The 23,404-nt window shown below is 39.7% G+C and overlaps 1 protein-coding gene across 2 annotated transcripts; it reads right to left on the bottom strand.

Annotated features, from left to right (window-relative positions):
* Window positions 1-1,776: 1,776 nt before the first annotated feature.
* On the bottom strand, window positions 1,777-23,149 carry CA13 (carbonic anhydrase 13). Of its 2 annotated transcripts, XM_039549944.1 has the most exons (7): window positions 23,059-23,149; window positions 15,839-16,036; window positions 12,005-12,123; window positions 8,145-8,240; window positions 6,989-7,051; window positions 5,970-6,125; window positions 1,777-3,854 (listed from the first exon to the last, which is right to left on the bottom strand). In XM_039549944.1, the coding sequence occupies exons 1-7, from the start codon at window positions 23,087-23,089 to the stop codon at window positions 3,741-3,743; spliced, it is 777 nt and encodes a 258-aa protein (XP_039405878.1). In that variant the 5' UTR covers window positions 23,090-23,149; the 3' UTR covers window positions 1,777-3,740. The 2 variants fall into 2 exon arrangements, with proteins under 2 accessions (XP_039405878.1, XP_019144869.1); XM_019289324.3 differs by lacking the exons at window positions 15,839-16,036; window positions 23,059-23,149 and adding an exon at window positions 14,109-15,810.
* Window positions 23,150-23,404: the final 255 nt, after the last annotated feature.

The raw sequence follows: 23,404 nt of genomic DNA, 5'->3' as shown, positions 1-23,404 counted from the left end.
GAGGTTGACAGAAATAGGAAACAAAACATGAATTTAGAGACATTTTCGTTTCAGCACTTCAGTATTATCTCCTGTCTCACAAAAACAGTAGACACACAGAAAGGCCCTCAAGTACTTCACAAATAAAAGATATGGAAATAAAAGTATCTAAGAGGTTAAATCACAGACCAAATCTTTGTATTTCACATCTATAATTAGCAAGCAAGATCAGATCGGGTGGGAGAACAACAAAATATAACAGCTAGGTCAGAAGTTAGATGCAGTGTATCTAGCAGCACAGTGATAAGGGAGATTGTCACCATGCTTTTTTAGACTAATTAATAGATAGTAAAAGAAAGATGCCACATCTCTTGAGCAAGATTCCTGTGGTATTCATACCTTCATGCTGAGTTTACAACCTGCAGGTGCTCCAAGTTTCTCAATTATTTGCAGCTTTTAACATCTGAAGAGTTATCTCTAGTAATCTGCCCCTTGCCTATTTAAAGCTACAAGAATCTAAATCCAAAATTTCCTTTCCATTAAGTTTATAGAAGCTGTATAACATATATATTTGTTTTATGTTATTTTATTCATATGCTGTATTCCCCTTTTTTTTTCCATGAAGGTATTTTGAAATTTATTAATTGATGGGGGGTTTTTTTCTTCAAATTCCTTCTTAGAATTCCCTTAGATCCCGGTTCATGTCTGGAAGCAACCAAGAGAAAAATCTCTGAAGCAGCAGAGAAAACATAGGTACATAGCAAATGGGTGTATATCATCAAAAAGATGAGTGCTGTATCTTCAGCCCACTGTACTCCAGAAGGGAAGACCACTACTTCTCAGGTTTTTTATTTGACATAAAGAAAGTTCCCAGCTAATGTTGAACACATGCAACATTAAAAACATCACGAGATGACTGGCAAATGCTATAAGCATGGCAGAGCACACCACTTCCCTCCTGTGCCAAAAACAGCAGAGCTGACCCAAGGGCTCTACTGTGGTTTATTTAATTCTGAGAATAAGTTTATGGGTGATCAACCATCCAGCAGTTCACAGTTCTTGACAGCTACTATTTTCAGCAAATACACTCTATGTTTTGGTCACTGAGCATTTCATTCTTCTTAATATAAAGGCTCCAAGTGTGTCAGAGGGTTCAGAGTTGATCAAAGGGACGTGTGGCTGCAGGGGGGCTGGGGGGCGATGACATATTTCAGCCTTTTTTGCTGTAGGGTACAACATGGAGTTCACACTTGAGATAAGATTGTCTGGGAGCACTTTTGTTAGAGATTCAGTGTATCTTGGGCATAGAGGAAATTGGTGACTGAGGGTGCAACCAAGGGCTCAGAGCTGAGACAGTGTCCATATTCTCACTTTACAATTGCAGGGGATGAATATCCTGAGAAGCTGCTCCCAAATGATTTCAGGCAACCGAGCATTTCTAGTCTTTTTCAGATGCCACCACTAACTTTCAGCTAGGCCAATGTAACACGAACATGGCATCTCCACATAAGGGGAATTACTCTGAATGATGACTTTTTCTAAAGCTTATTAGCATAACAATAAAAATAGTCAGTAGTTCAAAAATGCACTATGAGGAACTTGCAGAATTGACTGCATGTCTTACCACTGCCAAAAACATTTTATTTGGAACATAAAGACATACCTAATACTATACTGCCCAAAGACAGACTTCAAATAATAGGCGACAATTTTTTCCAAACCTAAAGCTGCAGGTGCTAATTTTAAAAATAAAGCCTTCTCTGTAAAACTTTAAGCTCTTCAATAGAAAATACAAGACACATTCATAAAATCAATTTTTTATTTTGATAAAATCCTTATAAATATAAAAGCATTGGATCAACTCCACTGTTTACAATATGTAAAAAGTACATAACACTTCTGTTTACAATATGAAGCAGTAGCCTTATTCCTTTCTCTTCTGAGGCAAACAAACTTTGTATCCTTCCTGCAATTTGTAATTTTTTTCACATTCTGTAGCTACTCACATAACAGGGAAACATACAAGATCCAATCCTAGGTCTAAAAAACGGCTGTGAAAACATACAACACACTCCCTCTTTTCTTTTTAGTGCTGCTAAACACTTTTTATTTATCCAATAGTCTGTTTGTGTTCTTTTCTTCAGAAAATATTCAAAAGGCATTGGGAAGCCTTGCAGGATATAATAGCTATATTCTGGGGAGGGGAAAACAAAAAAGTCCATCTACCTTAAACTAAGATAAAATACCTATATCTCTATGTCTAATTTATTTTTCTAAAACAGCATAAAAAGTGAATCCTGATTGTGATTTCCCTCATGTTTGTTCATCTAAAATCAAATGACCCATTGAGGTAAAAGACAGAGCATATAAAACTTATAAAAAAAAAAAATGAATTCAAGGAGAGCAGTCATGGAAGATGAATTTGTCAGAAGCACTACAGAGAATGGTGTTAGCTGCTGCCAGTAAAACCTCTAGCTGCCTCTTTCAGGTATCACTGGATTTCACTATGTACTTCTCACAGTTTGAGAGTAAATCTAATTCTATCCTAAGCTACATCCTATGGCAAGTTCATTAATAAAAATATTTGGTGTAAAAAACCCCAATTACATTCAGATAACAAAAGCTCCTAGAGAAACACAGGCTCAAGTCAACTCATAGAGACAGATGGTTCAACACACTGCTATTGAGGGCTGAGCTTTTTATTAGATGTTTACTTGATTCTGATTTCTTTGGCTCACTCTGACTATTCTCTTTGGTCTTGGAATATAAGTGCAACCACTGAAGTTCAACTATGACAACAGAACATCAGCCAGTACCTTGAGACATTCTATACCTGAGTAGTGCTGTCCTCCACAGCAAGATGAGAGGTAAGCAGCATGTGGTTTGCAGTGCAGCATGCAACAGTCTGGAACAACAGCTACCCCTGCCTCTTGATTTTAAGTGGCAAAAGTCTGATGTTACACAGATACACTGTAATAGTCCCTTCTTTTTTACCAAATACAACAAACTGGATTAAGGCACAAACAGCTCCCTCTATGCCCTTCCACCTTGCAGTTTCAGGTTTCAGGACAATTTCATGTTGTCACATTGTGAAATTCAGGAATACCTAATCCACCTGACATGATCTTGCAGTATACAAAATCCTTACTATTTGCTTTAAAAAAAAAAACCATCAGTACATGATTACTGCTATGAAGCAGCCAGAATAACAGGATCATATAAATATCTGTTTTACTTAAATGCTGTTAGTCATTACTGCTTTTTGTAGGAAAGTAAGCACGGTATTGCAGAAGTCAGCAACGACATTACATCATCCTTGACATATTTTTTCCTTGGGAACTGCAGTGTGAGGTTCATATAGAAGCTAAAAGTTATGTTAGAGACTAGAAGAATAATCCCAGAACATCCTATACTGTCAATAATACCAGGGATCCTGTTCAGTAATTTGGTGGCAAAATCTGGGAAACTCCTTCACCACATTTGACCCTTATGATGAGCAATGACCTCTGTGCATGCAATGCTGATGGCTCAGTGCTGCCAAGCCAATGCACTCAAACCCAGTCAGACCTGTTAACATTGATGAACCTGTGACAACTCCAGACATACTTGTCTGTGAGAAATAACTGCATGGAAACCACTAATAAAATACCACCTATTCGTTTAAACATCTCACAAAAAAAAAATTAAAAATCACAAAGTATACTAACTAATAAAATTAATTCAGCCTTTGGTTTCAGAGGGAGGCTACTGGCTTTACTCCTTTAATTTCTTCTGACTTCTCGTCCTCTTAGAGGCTGGGGTGGCCGGAAGTTTCTCAGCAAGCAGCAGGCGACCTCGTCTTCAGCAGTGCTCAGGAGGCTGCGGAATTTGGCCAGCTGTAACCAAAAGAGACATAATGTTCAGCAGAAAACCCTCATGTCCATACTCATGAAAAAACTTGTAAATATTAAAGACACTTGTCACTTTTTTTCCACCTGGAAGAACAGAACTGTATTGTATTAAGTCATGAGGGCAATGGCAATTTCACCATTTCTATCCTTGTAAATCAAAAAGGTTGACTACTGAGGAAATATCCCAAGGTACACGTCAACACAAAACTGTGCATAAGGATTACCTGTTTCCTTTATTCACATTTTGTCTTCCATAACTTGATTTATACTAGGGGGTGTTATAATTTTTAGTTGGATTTCATAGTTTGGAGATTCTGAAATGCTTTTTGCCAAAAAATTAAGATTATGTTTCTTACCATACAAACATTCTATGTATGTTTCCTTGTCCACAGAGTATATTCAGAATTAACCTGGAATTGCAGGTGTGGCACTAAAGAAAGCTTCTGCAACTAGCACTTACTCAAACCAGGAGAGATCCCAAATTCTTCCCTCGTGAAGACACAGGACAAGCATAACTCAGCATATGCTGATCTCATCAGAAACACCTATCAGAGTTCCATATCTAAACCTTGGGAAATCTGAGCCTGATTTCTGACCTAAGTATAGAATTTTGTTTAATATCTAATATTTCCAATAGTTACTATTTCTCTATATCACCTTACTTCCCTCCTAGGTTACCATAGGTAGCGCAGCACAGAAAGCATTCCATTACAATAGAGCATTTAATTGTATGGCACATTGCACCATAATGACATTAAGAGCAAAAAACATCAATGCTATCTTGCTTCACCCCATTCTAAAGCTAACATTTGTAATTCAGGCTCCTTGTAAGTTTCTAAAAACTTAAAAGCTATTTTTAATTCCTTTCAACCTGAAAAGTGCAACAAGAAGTCTGTAGTAAACTCTAAAGCCCTACAGAAACGCAAACTCGATGAATAAAATTAAATGGTAGAATAGTATCAGTCACAGTGCTGACTGATCAATCACAACAGCAGACATTACTGGCAACAAACACTTTGGCTGCATGCATGTTTATATTGAGAAGAATATAGCATATTTCTACTTTAATACATAATATTAGCTAAAGTCTATGAAAAATGACTAATAAAGGATCACTATACTTGACACTTTCCCACACCATGTCCTCTGAACCTGTTACACATGGCTGTTTGTATACAGCACTTCACATTTTAGAATGTATTAATTATTGATTTGCCTAAATAGTAAGCTTTTAACCTGAACAATGGCTTGTCTTTGGAAAGTGGATACCTTAACACAAGTTTTCAATCCTACATCCATACATATTGCAGCGAGCCTTACAAAGCCAGACTGAGGGGAGTGAAGAGATACAGAAGAGAAAAATACACTCATTAAGCAAATAAATAATTTCAGTTAAAAACAGAATTTGAGGTTTCCTAACAAGCAACCCATTCAGGGAACTGTCTTAACATTTTGAGCAAAGACTGAAGTCACCATTTCTGCTGAGTATGTGGTCTCTACTCAGAAAAATTTTACTTACACCTGAGAGGATTAGCCCGCTGGGTGTCACTGTTGCCAAGTTAAGGTACAGCATGCAGCATTAACAAGAATGTAAATAGACTCTTTTATGTAGTATCACAGCTTTCCTAAAACAGCCTAGCATAACCCCAGCTTATTACAATTGTATTCACTTTTCACAATTCTAGTAAATTCATCAAGTTTTATGTATTTGGAATGCAAGAAAAAATTTACTACTTGTCTGCCAGATAAAAATGCCAAAGATGAGGTTTGAGCAGGATATGCAAATAATTAAATCAACTGGAATTCCAGAATTTCTAAGTGTCAACACAATTCTTTTTTTCTTTAAGTTTCCCGTGGGTTATTTTTGATTATTAATTTTTACAGTATGCAGATTATTTTTAAAAATTAATAATAAATAGCTGTTACAGCAAGAAAGGCAACAAGAAGTCAGAATAAATTTGATATACAAATTTTCCCTTTTGAAAATCTTATAAGGTCTGCAGTGCCAAGGCCCGCAAAAGAAAATGTAATTTTGGGTGGCATTTACAATTTCAAGTTTTACAAAAGCAATTTCTATAGCAGTCAAAAATCCAAAAATACCTGTTCAGAACAAACACTTATGGGCTCTCTCAGAACAATCCAGATGACACTCTCAAGAAGAGGTGGAACAGTGAGAGAGCCAAAGTAAGTCCAGTAGTCCAGGGACTTGGGAAGCAGACAGCTGGGATCAAAGTTTGTGAATAGTGCTTTTTTCCCCTGGAAAGAAATAAAAGAAAAAGAAATACCAGGGCAATATTATTTAAAAGCAAGAGGCCAAGGTAAATCACGCCAAAGGAGGTAGAGCTTGTTCCACTATCAGGTGGGCTGGGAGCATCTTGGGTGATGACAGGAGGTCCTCATCAGTGCCCTTCTGATGAGGTCTTACCTCGGTGACAGCTTTGCTGTGGCTTTCCTTGATGCCGGCAGGACACCATCAAAGGTGTCATGATAGCACAGACTCCCCAGAGTTACACATGACCATGAGATGGAAGTTGTGGGGAGAGGAGAGAAGGTGTTAGACTTTCGAGGTGGTCTCTGGGGGCTGGCAGAGTAACCCCACAGGTTACTGCCACTTCCTTCCCTCCCCACTCACTCCTCCCAGGAGCTACTACTGCTTCTTCCTGTACGTGATACCAGGCCAGAGCTGTCTGACTGAAACATCATGTTGAGAGTCTGGCTGATTTCTCTCACACAAACAATAGGTTATTTCTCACTCTGTACCTCAGCAAAACAGGAGAGGAAGTCTTTCCCTCATCTTTTTTACAACCTTCCATAAAGTATGTTTTTCCCCTGTTACTATCCTCATAGCAACATATTTATCAGAGACTGGGTTCTGTGAGGAATTAGCCTTTTCCTCTGATCTTTTACTGTGTAAAAATATGTTTTGTCTATTTAGTTTTCAACCTAAACAGAATACACATAAACTGTGTCAAATCAGATATAAATTGCTAGGGATTAGGAAACATGAAGGTGCAGGGAATAGCAGCCAGATTTCAAGAAATAAAAAACCCTATCTAAAATGAAAAACCCCAACAAAAGCAATCACAAGTATTAGTATTCTTTCAGAAGCACTTGTTCACCTTGACTCTGATGGTGTCCAAGCGGTCAGTAATCTTCTTCAGTTGAGGGTTGCATTCACCAATCTATTAACACCAAAGAACAAAGAAACGTTGGAGCTCCAGAGAAAAGCAACAAAAATTAATAAAAAGCAAATGCATAACGAAACTGCTTTATATAACTGTACTGAAGTGACTGTAAGGTCTGTTGCATTTTGTGAGTACAAGCCTGCAACTAGTTGGTCCTTAGAAGTAATACTGGTCATAAAAAAGATCCACTCCCTTGCTGATAGTATTCTGGCTACCCATAGTAATTATTTCAGCCACAAAAGAATTACAAACTTTTCACTACAGGGGAACAGAAACCATTTATTTTTCAGGTTTTAATATGTGGGATATTGAAAGTTACAGACTAACAACAGAAATTTAAATTGCTTATAACACTGAAAACACTGTTTTTACATAAGAACATTCCAAACAGAATTTGTGTGCTAAGAAATCCAGTGATACTTCCCTTGAGTCATTGTAATGCAAACTGGAAAGACAGAATTACTGAACTGCCAAAGCAGTTCTCTGCAACTGCTGCATGGAACGGCTCAGGAAGCTGTGTCAGCCACCAGAAAACACAGAATTGACCAAAGCCCTATCTTTTGCCATAGATTGTCTGAATTCCCCATCTGCTTCTTCAAACAGAAGTCAGTGAAGCTGTTGCATGAATTTAATCTTAGAACAGGTAGAAAAGGCAAAAAGGTATAAAATAACTATTAGGAAATTCTCCAGTCTATGGTTTTGCATTTTTAAATTATTATTATTTTCTAGAAGAAACTACCAGCTCAGAAACAAGCCATTAAAGAAACATTTAAATCAAGTTGTCCCTTTAAAGGAACCTGCTAGTCAAGAACAAGTTACTGGGATCCAAATAGGGGCAGCTGAATTAAGTTCCGCATCTAATGTTGTATGGGTGTGCAGACTAGGCAAACTGAAGAGTTTGACTGTCTTGAATAATCTATTAATCTGGTATTTGTATTCTTAAAGGAAGCACAGCTTCCTACATTGGCAGCTAAATGCTATGAAGGAAATAAGTATAAAACAAGTATCAATAATTACACCAACTATCACCATTATCTCTTTGGGCTTATAAGGCAGATTTACTACAAGGGCTAAAACATTCTCATCTTACCTTCAGAAATACAGCCATGACTGCTAATCCATCTGACTGAGAAGCTGCCTCAACAAAACTGGAATACTTCTCTGCATTCCAATGGACCACATGAAGCTGAAAATCAAGATACACAGACAGCATCAACTCTCGCTGAACTCAAGCAGTGGCAAATGAATATTACAACTTTACTGTGTTTGATACTCTACTTCACTCTTGTATGCAGAACCATTCAGTATTCCAAATGCAGATATTTCATGAAATCAGTAAATACGTAGTTCACACAAATGGCAAGGGCATTTCCAGTGGCTGGGATTATTAAAAATTCAGCAGCAATCGGCACACCACAGTGCCTGTCAAATTGCTGTTGGGTTCCAGAATTTGAACTGAGATGTTAAGACAAAAAAAGCCAATGGTTATATAACTAGAGGTTTTAAATCCATTTTTACTACAGCTGATTTTAAAAAGTGATTGAAATTAATGAGGATGTCATTAGTATTTTACTCTTCTTTTTCTTTAATCAAGCTTTCAGCAACATTAATCATCTACATAAATAGCTAGAAAACAGGCAAATACACATTAAACTCGCACTGACCCTTTTTCCCTTGTTTAGCTCAAGGGAACGTCAGCATTTCATTTTTGACACTTTTCAAATGCTATTTTCTATGACTACCAGTAGTGACGCCCTTACAAGCAGCTTGATTATCTCAGGTTTGAGCATTTGCATTTCCAACATGCATTATTCTGGAAGTGTCCTGTCATATTTACTTAAGAAGCTTAAAGACACTACCCAGACAGGTGGGAAAAGCCTGTGATGCCTACTTCCATGCCACCTAAGTCCCTCCTGCTAAACCAGATTTCCTAATTCCTGACCACACTTCATGATGGGAGGTCCTTCCTAGGAAGTGCCAGGATGTCCCAGCCTTGAGCAGTGGTCTGACTGCCAAACTGGAGAGAGCACACTCACACAGCACTTAAGTCTAAGTACTTCACAAACATAAATTACTTTCACAAATCCTCAATGGATTAGTAAATCTTATTACACACAGTTTTTAGATAAAGATGCTCAGGAGCAGGGCATGAGATTGGCTTTTCTAAAATTGGTGACCATCTTTTCAGATGTTGAACTTTAAGAACGCTGAAAAGCAACTCCATTGAATGACTTAAACTGGAATGAACCCATTAAAAAAAGGCTTCCTTTTGGAATACAGCACCTACAAGACAAGTAAAGTAAGAACAATTTAGGAAAGCTGAAACTTGTTTTAAAGGATTTCTGTGAAGCAACATAGCTGCATGGTTGAAATAGGCATCTAAGAGTACGAAGATTTTTGTTCTAAGTATCAATCCTTGCTTAACCTCTATGAGTTTCAATTTTCCATATCTCTAAAATGGAACTCTTACTTGGTCTTACTTGATACCAATGTTTGTTAAGCATTTGGGCTCTAAAGTGCTGAAACATTACTTCCAGCAAGTAAGGAATCCCACTGTAGTCAGTAATAATACACATACAGACACAATGACACACATGCTGGCTCACAGCTTTAGAAATCCTTGAAGGAAAGTTGCTATGAATATTATAAACTAAACCAGGAGAACTGTTGCTGCCTGTTCTGAGCTTCCCCTCCCCAAGACACTTGCCTCTGTCATGTGCTCTGAACTCCTTTGTTCCAAGCTCGGACAAAACCAAATGTAACTCAGACTCTTTAGCAGTGTCTGACTGGCCGGTCACCCCAGGTCCACCCCCAGTCCTCCCCTTTCCCCTTCTCCGAATAAAAGAAAGGACCAAGGGGGGGCCCGCCCTCTTTTGGCTTTGCAACTCTTTCTTCGAACATCTGTGTGCTTCTGTTTCTTTTTGAAAGCTTCTAATTGTGGGAAATTAGGCAACCTGGGAGCTATATTTCTCCCTCTTTGCTTCTGCTGGTGGTATTAGATTTGCAGCTACCATTTTACCACTTTTAGAGCTACTGAAATGCTGGATTGCCCATGCTACCTCTCTAGGCTGCCCGAGGCTTTCTAAGGCATTGAACTACTAGCCTAGCTGGTAAAAAGCTGTAAGTATACCTCCTCAGAGAACATAGTCCACTAAACCTTCCTCAAGTGCATTAATATCCTGGAGCTCATAGTGTCTGCACCTCTCACTATTGTAAGTTCACAGAACCTATATTGAACAACTTTTAAACAATTACATTTTTACATACACAAAAAGGAAACAGATACTCTCAGTCAGAAATTACTTTTATTGTGGATTTGGAAAAAAAAAAAAAAAAACACCAAAAACAACCCAACAAAGAACAAAAAGGAAAATTCCCACAGCTACTAAAAGCCCACTCCCTCATAGCTTTGCCAAAAATCCCCAACAAGGTAACCCTCCCAAAAACAAAACCCCCAAACAAACAGAGCGTGAAACACTTTTGGCTACAGACCCGTTCTCAGTGGCTTGAGACTTCTCTTTAAGGAATATATCCCGTCTTACCACCGCTCTGTCACTGCAGCTTGTGAAGAGACCTTGACCAGATGGTATGTTGTCACAAAGAATGGAGCCATGGATCCCTTCTGCTTCCCGGTGGGCTTAGGGGCCAAACCTTGCAGTCTTCTTTACCTGTGCATTAATTCTTTCTTCAATTCAGTTAATGCTTTTCCTTGAAATCTTGCACATCTTCCTTAAAAAGGTGAGCACTGAAACCATCTTCATGTCTCCTTCTCAGGTATTTTCTTTTTTGTGAACAATATTCAGAAGCCTTGGTTTTAATTCTGAGTTTCTTATCCCAAAGCCAAAGTGACATCTAGAGAGCTTCTTGTGGAGGGTTACCCAACCAACAGGTAACAGAAAGGCTTTTAGACTGGCTAGAAATTCAGAGATATTTTCTCCTTCCATTTGGTTTCTTAGATGGGAAACATACATATTTTCTCAGCTAGAAATTTGGGTTTGGTACTTAATGGTTTTAAAGCACCTTTATTAATTCTTTATATTCCATCTCACCTGGTTCCTGTGGAAAACATAAGCCTTTAAACACTGCAAATGTCACTTTTCCCCATTAGTGTTAGAAAACTGATCTTTTTTTTCCTGACCAGTATCTCTTATAGCATTTCCAGTAAAATCTGATCACATCACAGTGCACACATTACATCTTTTTCTTCTGTAGTATTATGCCTTTTATTTGTCCACTTATTTTTACACTTTTTACTTCTTTTTAACCCCAGAAAATTCTGACACTGTCTGTATCATCTGTTTTTAAAGATCTCAATCTCATCAAAATATTCCATGTTACTTCCATTTGTAAAGAGGAATCTTGTACTGAGTACTTTTTCCTGCAGATTACTCAAATGTACCAAAGGAGATAGAGCAGGAGTGAATGCTCCATGCCAGAGCAGATGGTGTACTTCTCCCTGTGGCACACCACCTCCACTGAAACACAGTACCCCACAGACAGCAGGCATCTCACAGATATTAAAGCATGGTTCTCAAAGTTATAACCACCACATTGCTAAGTGCACCACAAAATGCATCATTCCTAAGTCTTGCATAAACTTTACACTACACAGGCCCCAAATCCAGTAATTCTGTGGTTTGTCACTGAAGAGGACTTTGAAAATGTTCTCCAAGGAAGAAACAATGAAAGACAAAGTTTAAAATAACTCTTGAACATTAAGTCTTTTATCAAGCTCTTGTCTTCTGTACTCCTTTTCTAATCCTCTCCAAAGCTTTCAAAGAGGTTCTCCTTTGAGAAAGGACCAAACATGCAACACTTCAGGAAGACTGCTTGTCTTTTTGATAAAATGAGGGGAAGATGAAAAGCAGGAAGAGGAGGGGCAACATTATTTTTGCAATGGAAAACTAGTCACAAGCTTAGAGGTACAGATGACTCCATGTAAAGCCTTACCTCTGCTGCATACTTCATCCCGTCCACCGTGTGCTCAGAGCCGGCTTCGTCATTGGATCCCCAGTGGAAGTGAATCTGGCGCAGCCTGTAGGTCCCGCTGAGTGGCCCCCCAGTCAGCACTGGAAACCCAAGCAGAGGAAAAGGCTTCACCGAGAGAACGGGAGTCTCTACACACATCCTCTAACCTCACATCAGACTTCAGTCTTCGGACAGTCCTCTGCTCCTGCTCATAAGCTGTCTCAGAAGGCTTCCCATTTCTTGGAAGTACTATAGAAACCCTCACCTGTCAAGGATATGACTATGAAAATTGTATTTATGAGCAGATTAGTGGGTTATGGCCCACTAAAGGGTATGCTGTTCTTGTCAAGGTTGTCTTGCAATGGGTTGGATATTTCTCAGAAAATGGGGAAATACTTTTATTTTGCAATATTCAAGAGTTTCCTCTCTTGATTATATTCAAAAGAATCACTAAAAAATTAAGCTCAAAATACAGGTTTTATGAATAATGAGCAGGATCATAAAAATGTAATGTCAGCAGAATTTCTTTTCCTCTTTGAAATCTGGAGGAAAATAGGTGGACCTTAACAAATTTTCAGGGCTCTTTCCTTCATTTGCAACTGGATCCAGTTATATCAGATTGAAGTCTGAGGAAAAGCAGCTTATACTAACATAAATAAAATTAAGCCAATGCTACCTATGCAACGTACAACTGCAATATTACTGACAATTAGCCAGGGCTGGAAGGCATGTCCCATGAGGAGCAGCTAAGTATTTGGGTTTATCTAGTTTGGAAAAAAAAGGAGGCTGAGGGGTGTCCTCACTGCTCTATACAACTTCTGAGGAGGGGAAGCAGAGAGGGAGCTTCTGATCTCTTCTCCCAAGTATCCAGTGACAGGACTCGTGTCAAACTCAAAGCTCAAAGCTGTGCCAGGGAAGATTTAAAGTGGATGCTTGGAAGCATTTCTTTACCATGATGGTGGTCAAACACTGGAGCCAGTTTCCTAGAGAGGCTGTCAAAGCCCCAGGCTTATCAGAGTTTAAGAGGCATTTGGACAATGCCCTTAACAACATGCTTTAACTTTTTGTTAGCCCTGAATTGCTCAGGAAGTTGGACAAGATGATCGTTGCAGGTCCCTTCCAACTGAAAGAGTCTACTCTATTCTATTCTAGTCTGTTCTGTTCTATTTCTATTCTGTTCTAATTCTATTCAAATTAACATGCATATGGGTGGGCTTTTCATTATTTTGCTTTTGCAAGTGCTTGTAATTTTCTTGTCAGACTTAGAATCAAAATATCTCTTCACAGAGACTTGAATGTGAATTACACTCAGAAAGATTCCTTATTCATGGCAAAACCAATCACTCCACTCTCCCAGCTCCATATGTCCTCTGAGCATTTGGGAATCAGTCTGGAATAGTTTACTGGCTCATTATAGAAATTTCAAGGGAAAATGATGGGAGATTTAACCAGATGTTTTTTAAATTAAGAGCAGTAGGGAGGACAATAGCAATTTTTTCTCTCTTTTAGGTTTAGTCCAAAACCTAAACTTTCTTAGTAGCAAAATACACCAAATAAAGATGAAAGAAGAATTTTTAAGTTGCCTATTTGCTTGCTAACACAAGTAGCTTGGATAATGAAAAGGAACTGGGACTGTTTATTCTGTGGGGAAAAATATTTATTTTCCTTAAAGCTTCAACTCAAAACCACACATTTACACAGCCTATAAACTTAGCCAACAGAGGAGATGGGGCAGTGGCACTTTTAAATTCGTTGTTTTAAGGACTGTGAACTTGGAGACAAATGATCCTAGAAACATGTAATGATCACTGTTCTAACTGGCTGAGGAAAAACTATTATGTAGAAATGCACCAGCACGAAATACTTCTGCTGAAAAGTGTGGAAAATGGCCTGTTGGTATATTTGTGCCACAGCACACAGTGATGGTAAAACCCTTTCATTCCAGCAGTACTTAAGGAAGAGGGTAGTGAGAAGTTTTTAAGGCAAGTATCAGTATCTCAAATTTTGAAAAATGCTGGAAGAAGATCAATAGAACAGTTTCAAAGAATGGTGCTAATGTGGTACCAAAGAGCATAAACAGACTTACACAAACAATTATAGACTTGACAGCCCAGTTCCAATGCTGACCAAAGTGAAGAAATAGTTCATGTGGAAGTCAGTTAATAATGCATTAGAAGATGCTAATATATTTAGTACCAATTAATTTGATTTTTTTTCATGAAACCAACACATGGCAGGAGTTCTTACTTCACAGGGGTGCCCCAAAAGCCCTAGAAAATTCAGTATTTTTTGAGCAATGACCTGAAAGAAAACAAAAACATTACTGATAAAGCTTGTCAGTGACAAATATTAGGGAAAATAGTGAATTACTCAGTTTATGGTTGTGGACTGAACAATCTGGTCCACACACAGAAGACATGGAGTCTACTGAAGGAGACTGGGGATTCCATCTTTTAATTATCTGATCAGTGTCTGTCAGTGCTTTGCCATGATATGAACTAAATCCTTGGAGATGTGGCCTGAGGAAAGCAGTAAGAGGAGGATCACATTACCATAGCTTTGGTACCAGGGGAAGCCTAGAGAAACACTGTGTGTCAGGCCCTGTCACTTAATGGATGGAGTTAAGAGAGTGGAAGAGGTTCTTGGTGTATTCACATTCATTACCTTTTTTTTTTTTAAACTGTGAGGGTAATTAACAATTAGAACAACTTACCAAAGGCTGTGGTAGGTTCATCATCGCTGGAAAATTTGAAATCAAGACTGTATATTTTTCTAAGAGATGTGCTTTAGTTCACCAGCGTCTACTAGGCTCGAAGCAGAGATTAATTCTGGGAAGTTCCGTGGCATCTGACACAAGGTCAGACTGATCATTGATGGTCAGCTGGTGGCTTTCAGGCAACATCCAATGTTGACAGAAAATTTGAAACTAAGACTGTTCAGGAAACAAAAACATGATGGTGTCTCCATCTATGTCTCTATGAGCTAATAAGGCCTCAAGACTAATGGACGGGGTCATCAAAAATTGGTCCCTCTCTGGCCTTGACCCTTGTGAAAGCATCATATGGTCTTGGATCCTCAGCTAAGCCTCACACAGCCACAAAATGATTTTATTTCTTGAAGATTCTGCACTCCTACAGCTTCAAGGGGAGGCATGCTGGCTTGCCCAAAATCCAAGAGTAGGTTTTAAAGAGGAAGGCACTAATATCACAACGACTATGATAAACCAGAGAACTTCTAAATAAGAATTATTGTTTGCAAAAAGGGAAGCTACATACTCCTGGAAAAGACTGGGGCAATAATACTTTTCAAAGAAGACAAGGGATTAATTGGGATCTATTTCATTTGTTCTGTATTGGCTCTTACTTGACACAAGAAGTCTGAGTATAGGTTTTAAAAAGGGGAAAAACATATAACCAAACCTGCAGCTAAATTCAGATAAGAGATTTGAGCGATTCAGTTGGAATGAACCTGTAATGAGACATAAAGGATTCATCTGCAGTGAGAGAGAGCAGCATTTGAAAAATTGTACACAACAGTGTTCCAACAGGGGGATGGCACTATCCAGCTGGATCAAACCACTCCTATGAGTAGGGAATCCCAGCACTTTCTGAGAAACACAACCTTGAACTTGTGTCCAAGTAGGTTCCGACACTGTATCGTGCTGAAAGACAGGGGAAAAAGGAATCTCTCATCCAGAGAAGCAAAGCCTTACTGTTTATAAGGAGTTCATACCCAGTAGTGAGATGTGCCCAGGTGGTAGGCACTCTATTTAGGAGCCGGTGGAGGAAGTCACAGTGCAACAGTAAAGGAACAAACCTGATTTGTTGACGGTGTCATCAAACTCCACACTGGTGGAGTGCCCGTTGTTAAGGATGATTTTAGCAGAAGCTGGATCATAACTGGGATTTAGAGGACGGAGGGAGGGATCATACTTGGTTTCCTCAGTTTTGATGTCGATGGGTGACTGACGGTCTCCATTAGCAACAGGAAAAACCTCCTTCCAGTGGGCAGGCCCTGCAATGCATTGGAAGAGAAATCTAAATTGCTGACAGCACCCTCATTCTTATGAAAGAAAACTCTGCTTGAATTGTCTTCATCTGCATCTCTTAAATTCAAAAATGATGTATCAAGAAAACGTAGATCAAAATATTCAGCTACTTTTGCTGCATCATATTGTAACAGCAGCTCTCAGGACCCATTCCTGTACCTTGCATGTACCTTTAAACAAAGCCACATGCAGTATGTAGATACTTAATTATTCCCAGTTAAGACTCAGCTATGCACAAGACAAATACAACAAATGCTCATTTAATCAGGCATCCTGTGTCCAACAGGCACTATGTCCCAATAAATTTTTGACATGCCATTTTTGCCTAATATGTCTCATTATGCCTTTAAGAATTACCTCTCTTCTGTGCAAATCCCTGCATTAAGGATTTTTCTATGCCTTAGTCATTTCCTGCGAAAGACCTGAGAACACATCTTCTACTGATCACTCTGAATGAGATGGGGAGATGTCAAAAGAGGTGATTGGTGACATCAAGAAATGCTGAGTGGTTTCTGGAGCCTGATGGCAGTGCCTGGAACCTAAGCACTGCTGCACCTCCGATCACGTCCTCCCAGCCCACCAACTGTGCCCACCAGCTATCACAACAAAGAGAGACTGTCACCCTCTAATCATGAAGTCTCCATACACACAGGCACACTTACACACACTAGTGTAGCACTGACAAATCAAAGAACAGGAACACTCAGGACAGCGGTGCCTGCATGAGGTTTGTATTTCTACTGCCTTCAGCAGATGAGAGTAGATCTTCCAGACACAGCTGCAGCCCCATTCATCAGACTTAGGTAGAAATTATAGGGCTATGGAAGCTGTTAATCAATACTAGTCATCTCAACCTTTCCCTCTCCAAGCAGACTAAGCCAAATGTCCGCTGAAAAGCTAATAAATCAATAATATGGACATGAGAAAATGGCAAATGACATCCTAAAATAGTAAGAAAAGCTTCATTGATAAGATGTGTGAGTAATCTGTTGTTACCTACTAAACATCAGAGCATTCCCAATGATTCACAATAAGAATATATGTGCTACTGCTTAATGTGCCGTATTTGGATAAGACGGTAAAGAAAAATATGAGTAAGTTGCCTGGGGAATATATTCTACAAAGTAAAGACAGAAAATAAGGTTTAGGATAGAAAGGAAGAGAAAGCAAGGGGAAAGAAGAAAGGAAGGAGAGAAAGGTGAAAGTCTGCAGGGCAAATGATCTTTCAGTATTAAGGAGAGCACAGCACTTGTTTTTCCTCCAGGCTTATAATTGGTAAGAAGCATAAAAAATCAATTTAGAGAGACTGGATATAAGAAAAACTTAATATGAGCATCAGAACCTGGTCTTGTAAAATCTGCATCACTGGAAATCCTCATAACTAACTCCTTATACTGAAGACAACTGACCTCAGTGTAAAAATTGGGTTTGGGTTTTTCTGGATGGCTTAGCACTTAAATAAACATGATGACAAAAAAAAGATAAAAACCTATGATGCAGTGGTTAATAACCAAACACCAAAAGCTGTTAGATATTTTTCTTTCCTCGACTTCAATAGAAGTGAACATAGCTCAGAAACTCACGGGTGCTAAAAGCACCCAGGCACCCCAGCAGTAAATCAGGGATGGAAGCACCCACAGAGCCGTGGGGCCACAGCTTGCACAGCACCTGGGCAGAGAATGATTCTCCTCTGAGCAGCACTGGAAAATAGAAGTGGGAAAAACTTGTAAAGAACAGCCTAAGACTTAAGCCTCAGAACAAATGCCTTCAGTCTTGATCTGGTAAAAAGTACTTTTGTTAATTACTTCACTAAATAAACTCAATAAAGAAATAGATTCTAATGCAGAAGATAAAAATTTTACTGGTTTGAAACATAAAACTGTTTAAACTTAATTCTTCTCACTTCACAAATGGTCATCAAAGCTATTCAATATTCTAATAACATACAGTTTAGAATATAATTTTAATTGTGTTTAGATCCTAATACCCTGTAGTTAGGGATGCAATGCAAAATTTTATTTGTAAGAAACACCACTCCATCATTTATACCTTACTACTGTGATTTGGAATGCTTAGAAAAAGCTTATTGCTACTTAATTTCAGTATCTCTAATATTCTTTAACTGAGAAAAGGCAAAAATATATTTATGTGCTTAACTACTTGGTCCAATTGCTCTGTCTCAGAAATAACTATAGTTATTTGAATTAAGTAATATGGATGACTTGTGCTCAGAAATAATACAAAGGTGCCAAAAAGAGGACCCAAGGCTGTGATTCTGTCACTAGCTAATATTTAACAATAATATTCAATTCTAAAAAGACATTATTGCTGGTTTTGCACTTGTTCTTGGCTCAGATGACCAAAACACTGTTTTGCTATGGGGATTGAACACCTACCAGAAAAACAAACTAGCAGACACCTGACTTTTCAAAATATACAGGAAAATATCAAGAAACTTCAGCTCATTTCATGACCCTACCCCAACACAAACTTTGTGTATGACTTGTAAAAAAGTCATTACTGTTGAAAGAGATGCTCAAATGCATGTCATACAATCAGATTTAAGCCAGTGGGATCTCCAGGGTGAAAATTTCTTCTGAATTCAGATCTGAGTTAGATGCCTCCATATTAAAATACTGCACACTTCAGTTTTATAAATATGCACTTTAAGACCTACCCAGGGAATATAACTCATTGATTCACCTCCCTTCATTTTTTTCATTACTGAATGAAAGTGATTAATACACCAATTTTTGAAGTTATGAAATCCTCTCCTGTTGTTGGGAAAATGTTCTGTTGCTAGAGGCAATCTTCTAGTAGCTCTTAACAATCAAAGCCATTGTGACTGAGATTTATAACAAAAACCTGAACCATCTGCTCTGAAGATTTCATGCCTTTATTTTGGACACAGCATTACCAAAGGCAATGAATTGTCTGACACTTTTAGGTCAGACTATCACTGCATATTACCACTCACCAGCATGCACACATCCAGTTCATGAAACAGATCTCACAATGAAGGCAGTTAGGAATTTGCCAGGAAATAGAACTCACTACAGCACCTCACAGTGTTGCATTTTTATCCAGCTGAAGCTAAAGATTACAAATTTCATCAACAGGATAATTTGACACTAGTGAAGACAGTGCCCAGTGAAGACACTACAGGATACAGCTGAGTTCCAGTGAGCCTCTATACATGCATGAATGGAGCATGTACAGGTGAAAAGGGGTTTGGGTTTTTTTTTTTTTGACAGCCTGTTATTATATATAGAAAATTAATTATTTTAGTACAGTCTGACTTTGACAGGATCACATCCTCATTTATTTCTAAAGAGAATACATTGCCCAGTTTATCAAACACAGAGTACTTAAATTTATAAAGTTATGTTTGCAGGTAATTTGGTTGCATATTAGATTACAGTAAGATTAGCTCAAATAAAAGCAATTAAAAATTCATAATGGGTAAAATTAAGCAACTTTTTTTAATGCCGATATTGAAATGATGTAATTATTCTCAGAAAGAAAAAATGTATAAGAAATTATGGCTGGACTGAAGTATCTTAAAAGTCTTTTGCAATCTAAAAGATTCTATGATTCTATAAATTAATATCCCTTTTATTTATAAAATGCCCCAGCATTACAGTAGTAACTAGATCAAGAGAAAATTTTTGCAGTAAGAGAAAATTCATGTAAATAATTTCCATCTATTTCATTAAACAAATAGAAAACTGAAGACAATTGATTTTCCACTGTGGTCCCTTCCAACCTTATTCATTCTATGATTTGCCTATTAACAGAAGTGATTCCCCTGTAAACCAAAAACGACTGAAGGGGCGAGAACATTACCCTCCTGACAGGGACCTTGAGCAGCAGTGAAAAGTATGCATGGTGCCACACTGAAGCCAGTTTTCAAGATTTCAGTATTATGCCTCTACAGATAAGGAACATCAAAACTGTGAGGTAAGAAAAGCAGCAAGAAAGCAAAGGCCAAGGTTTTCATAGGAAATAAAGTTAAATAATATGAAAATAAATATTATTATATAAAGTTAAATATTAATAAATATTATTATATAGTATTATATTAATAAATATAATATATCATATTATTATGTTAATAAATATTATTATATGAATAAAGTTAAATAATATGAAAATAAATATTTTCACAGAAATGAAGTAATGCCTCCATGCATTTCAGAAACACATGCATCAAAGTAACCGAGAACTTCTGCATTAGGTTTGTGTGACAAGATACTGGTAGCAGGGAGGCTGCAGGTGTGGCTTCTGTGAGAAGCTGCTGAAGCTTCCCCCATGTCCAATAGGGGCCAATGCCAGCAGGCTCCAGGACCCACTGCTGGACAAGGCTGGGCCTACCAGGAACAGTGGCAGCACTTCTGGGATAACAGATTTAAGAAGGGGGAAAAAAATACTGTGCAACAGCAGCCAAAAGAGAGGAGTGAGAATATGTGAGAGAAGCAGCTCGCAGACACCAAGAGGAGGGGGAGGACATGCTCCAACAGCCAGAGCAGAGATTCCCTGCACCATGGTGAAGACCAGAGTGAAGCAGTTGTGCCCTGCAGCCCATGGAGGTCCCCTGTAAAGCAGAGATCCAGCTGCCGCCCATGGAGGGTGACAACTGGAGAAGGTGGATGTGTCTTGAAGCTGTGACCTCATGAACAGCCTACACTGGAGCAGGCTCCTGGCAGGACCCCATGGGAAGCCCAAGCTGGAGCAAGTTTGCTGGCAGGACTTGGGGCCCCATGGGGAATCCATGCTGGAGCAGTTTGTGGAGAACTGCAGCCTGTGGGAAGGACTCACATTGGAGAACTTCATGGAGGCCTGTCTCCCATGGGAGGGACCCCACGCTGGAGCAGGGGCAGAGTGTGAGGAGTCCTCCCACCGAGGAGAAGGGAGAGGCAGAAACAACATGTGGTGAACAGACTGCAGCTGGTGTAGGAGAGCACATGGAAAAAAGTCAGGAGTGAAATTTGGCCTGGGATAAAGGGAGGGTTGGAGGGAAGGTGTTTTAAATATTTTACTTTATTTTCTCATTACCCTACTCTGATTTGATAAGCAACAAATAAGACTAATTTCCCCAAGCTGAGTCTGTTTTGCCTGCGAAAGAAACTCGTGCATGATCTCTCCCTATACTTATCTTGACCCATGAGCCTTTCAGTCTATTTTCTCTCCTGTTCAGCCAGGGTCAGTCCCTAAAACTTTTAATACTGTATATAACAGCGAGCCCATGCCCTTAAACATAGATATTCCATATATGCAGACATGTATGTTTTAATATTTGACAGTTTATGCACATAATGATTTCTGTTGTGACTGTTGCAAGTAACAAATGCAGACCTCAGAGTGAACACAGATGTCTTTTCAACTCTTCAGGCAGTCAACCACAGTATATAACTGCACCAGATTTAATTTCACTTTATTTCTGTCTCAGTTGTAAAAGATAATCTTAGTTTCAGGAAAACTATTTTCAGGCCCATGAAGGACAACAAAATTTTTCAAGAATCAGAGCAATTTCCTCCATCTACTACTCACTCAAACAATTAAAATAGGCTAAATCAGTAAAATAATTGCATTAAAAGAGAAAAAGCTGAAAAATAGAACTAATGCTAGGGAAAAGCACTGAAGTGCTCAAAATGTGTGCCTCCCTCCTTTAGTCTCCTGTAAAAGGTGTGGTGAAGGGGATGGACTGATGAGGAACTATCCACCCCACAGCTGCTGTGGAGCTCCAAGAAAGGAGTGAAAGGCAAACTCCACCTCAAATACATTAACAAGCAGGCAGTAAACAGAGTTTTATAGGAGAGATGGGGCCTCAAGACAGGTCCAGGGCCACCCCAATAGAAATTCTGGTGGCCTCCCCTCTCTAGAAGTTGAGAATAGTAAACATGAAGAGATAGGATAAGGGAGGGAAAGTGGGCTTCTTATCTGGACAGTGCAGGTGAAGCTCAAAGCATGGAAACCTATGGAGAAAAAAGTTTGAAAAACAAGACCCATTTACGTCTTCAGGGGAGGGGTAGGGTAGACTGCACAACAGCAGATAGCACACCCAATCATTGCAACATCCCTGTGATCCACCACCACCCAGTTTTTCAGGAAAAGTACATCCATCCAGAAAAGATGGAACAAGAGGGCCAGGAAGGAAAGGTAGTACTTGCGCAAACTGTGTTCCAAAGTCTAAGTAATACTATATACAAAGCATGTTCTTATAGGCAATAGTATATGCAAATATATAGCTGTCTCCCTTTACGGTCACGGTGTTACATTTCTCTGTGTACAGACAATATAAGTTATTCCATGTGTTTTATCAGAGTTGAGCCTACAATTTACAAAAACACTTTCATTTCTACTTGCATGACTTGTGAGACCGTCTGCACATTGGAGTAGCGTTTGCATGACTTAAAATGCAAAACAGAGCAAAGTCTTTAAGCCTGCTGATGAACCCATCCTGGGACTTCAAAGCCTGACAAGATGAAGGAAACCACGGAACAACTAAAATCCAAAAGCATCTCCTCTTAGGTGCATAGTTACACATTTAAATAACCCCGTCAAGTAACTAGGATTTCCCACGTAACAGAAGCAGAACACAGCTGGAATCAGAAAAGCACTGCTGGTACAGCAGTTCCGATCAGTGTGGCTGTCTACTCGATCCGTGCACGCAACTGTTCAGCTAAACGAGCGAGCGAAATTCCAACCGCGAATGCGACAGACCCGACCCAGAGCCAAGCCCGGCCCGGCTCTGCAAGCGATGCCGCACGCACGGACACCTCTCTCAGCCACCTGCCTTGCAGAATGCCGAGACAAAAATCTGCTCGCTCTCACGCTGCAAAGCATTTCAGCTCATCCAGCTCTCCCGAGGGCAAGGGAGCTGCCGAGGCCAGCCGCGGGGGGTGCTCCCAGCGGGACCCCCGCTGGCCGCCCCGACGGCCCCGCGGGAAGCGCCGCAGCGGCCCCAGCCGCGCCCGCCGTTCCCTACCGTTGTGCTCGTCGTATCCCCAGTGCAGCATGGCTCTGCTCTCCTGCCGGGACGGGATGGATGGGACAGGACAGGCTGGGGCGGGAGAGGCGGCTGCGCCCGATTTGAAGGGGACGGGCGGCGACGCCCTGATCCTCGGGCGCTGATAAGTGCACCTGCAGCGCTCCGGCCTCCCGAGCCGTCCGTGCCTGTTCTTGCCCCAAACCCTTCGCCGCCCAGCTTCTCCCCAGCCTACCCCCAGCACCGTCGGGGCGGCCCGGGATAGGCAGTGCCATCTCTCAAGGGCCCGCTCCAACAGAGGAAAGGTGCAGCCCCTGTTCCGCCAGAGCGCGAGTTGTGCGGCAGG

This window comes from Corvus cornix, chromosome 2 (assembly GCF_000738735.6).
Source record: "Corvus cornix cornix isolate S_Up_H32 chromosome 2, ASM73873v5, whole genome shotgun sequence".
Classification (NCBI taxonomy): domain Eukaryota; kingdom Metazoa; phylum Chordata; class Aves; order Passeriformes; family Corvidae; genus Corvus; species Corvus cornix.
This window is presented reverse-complemented; position numbering and strand designations above follow the sequence as displayed.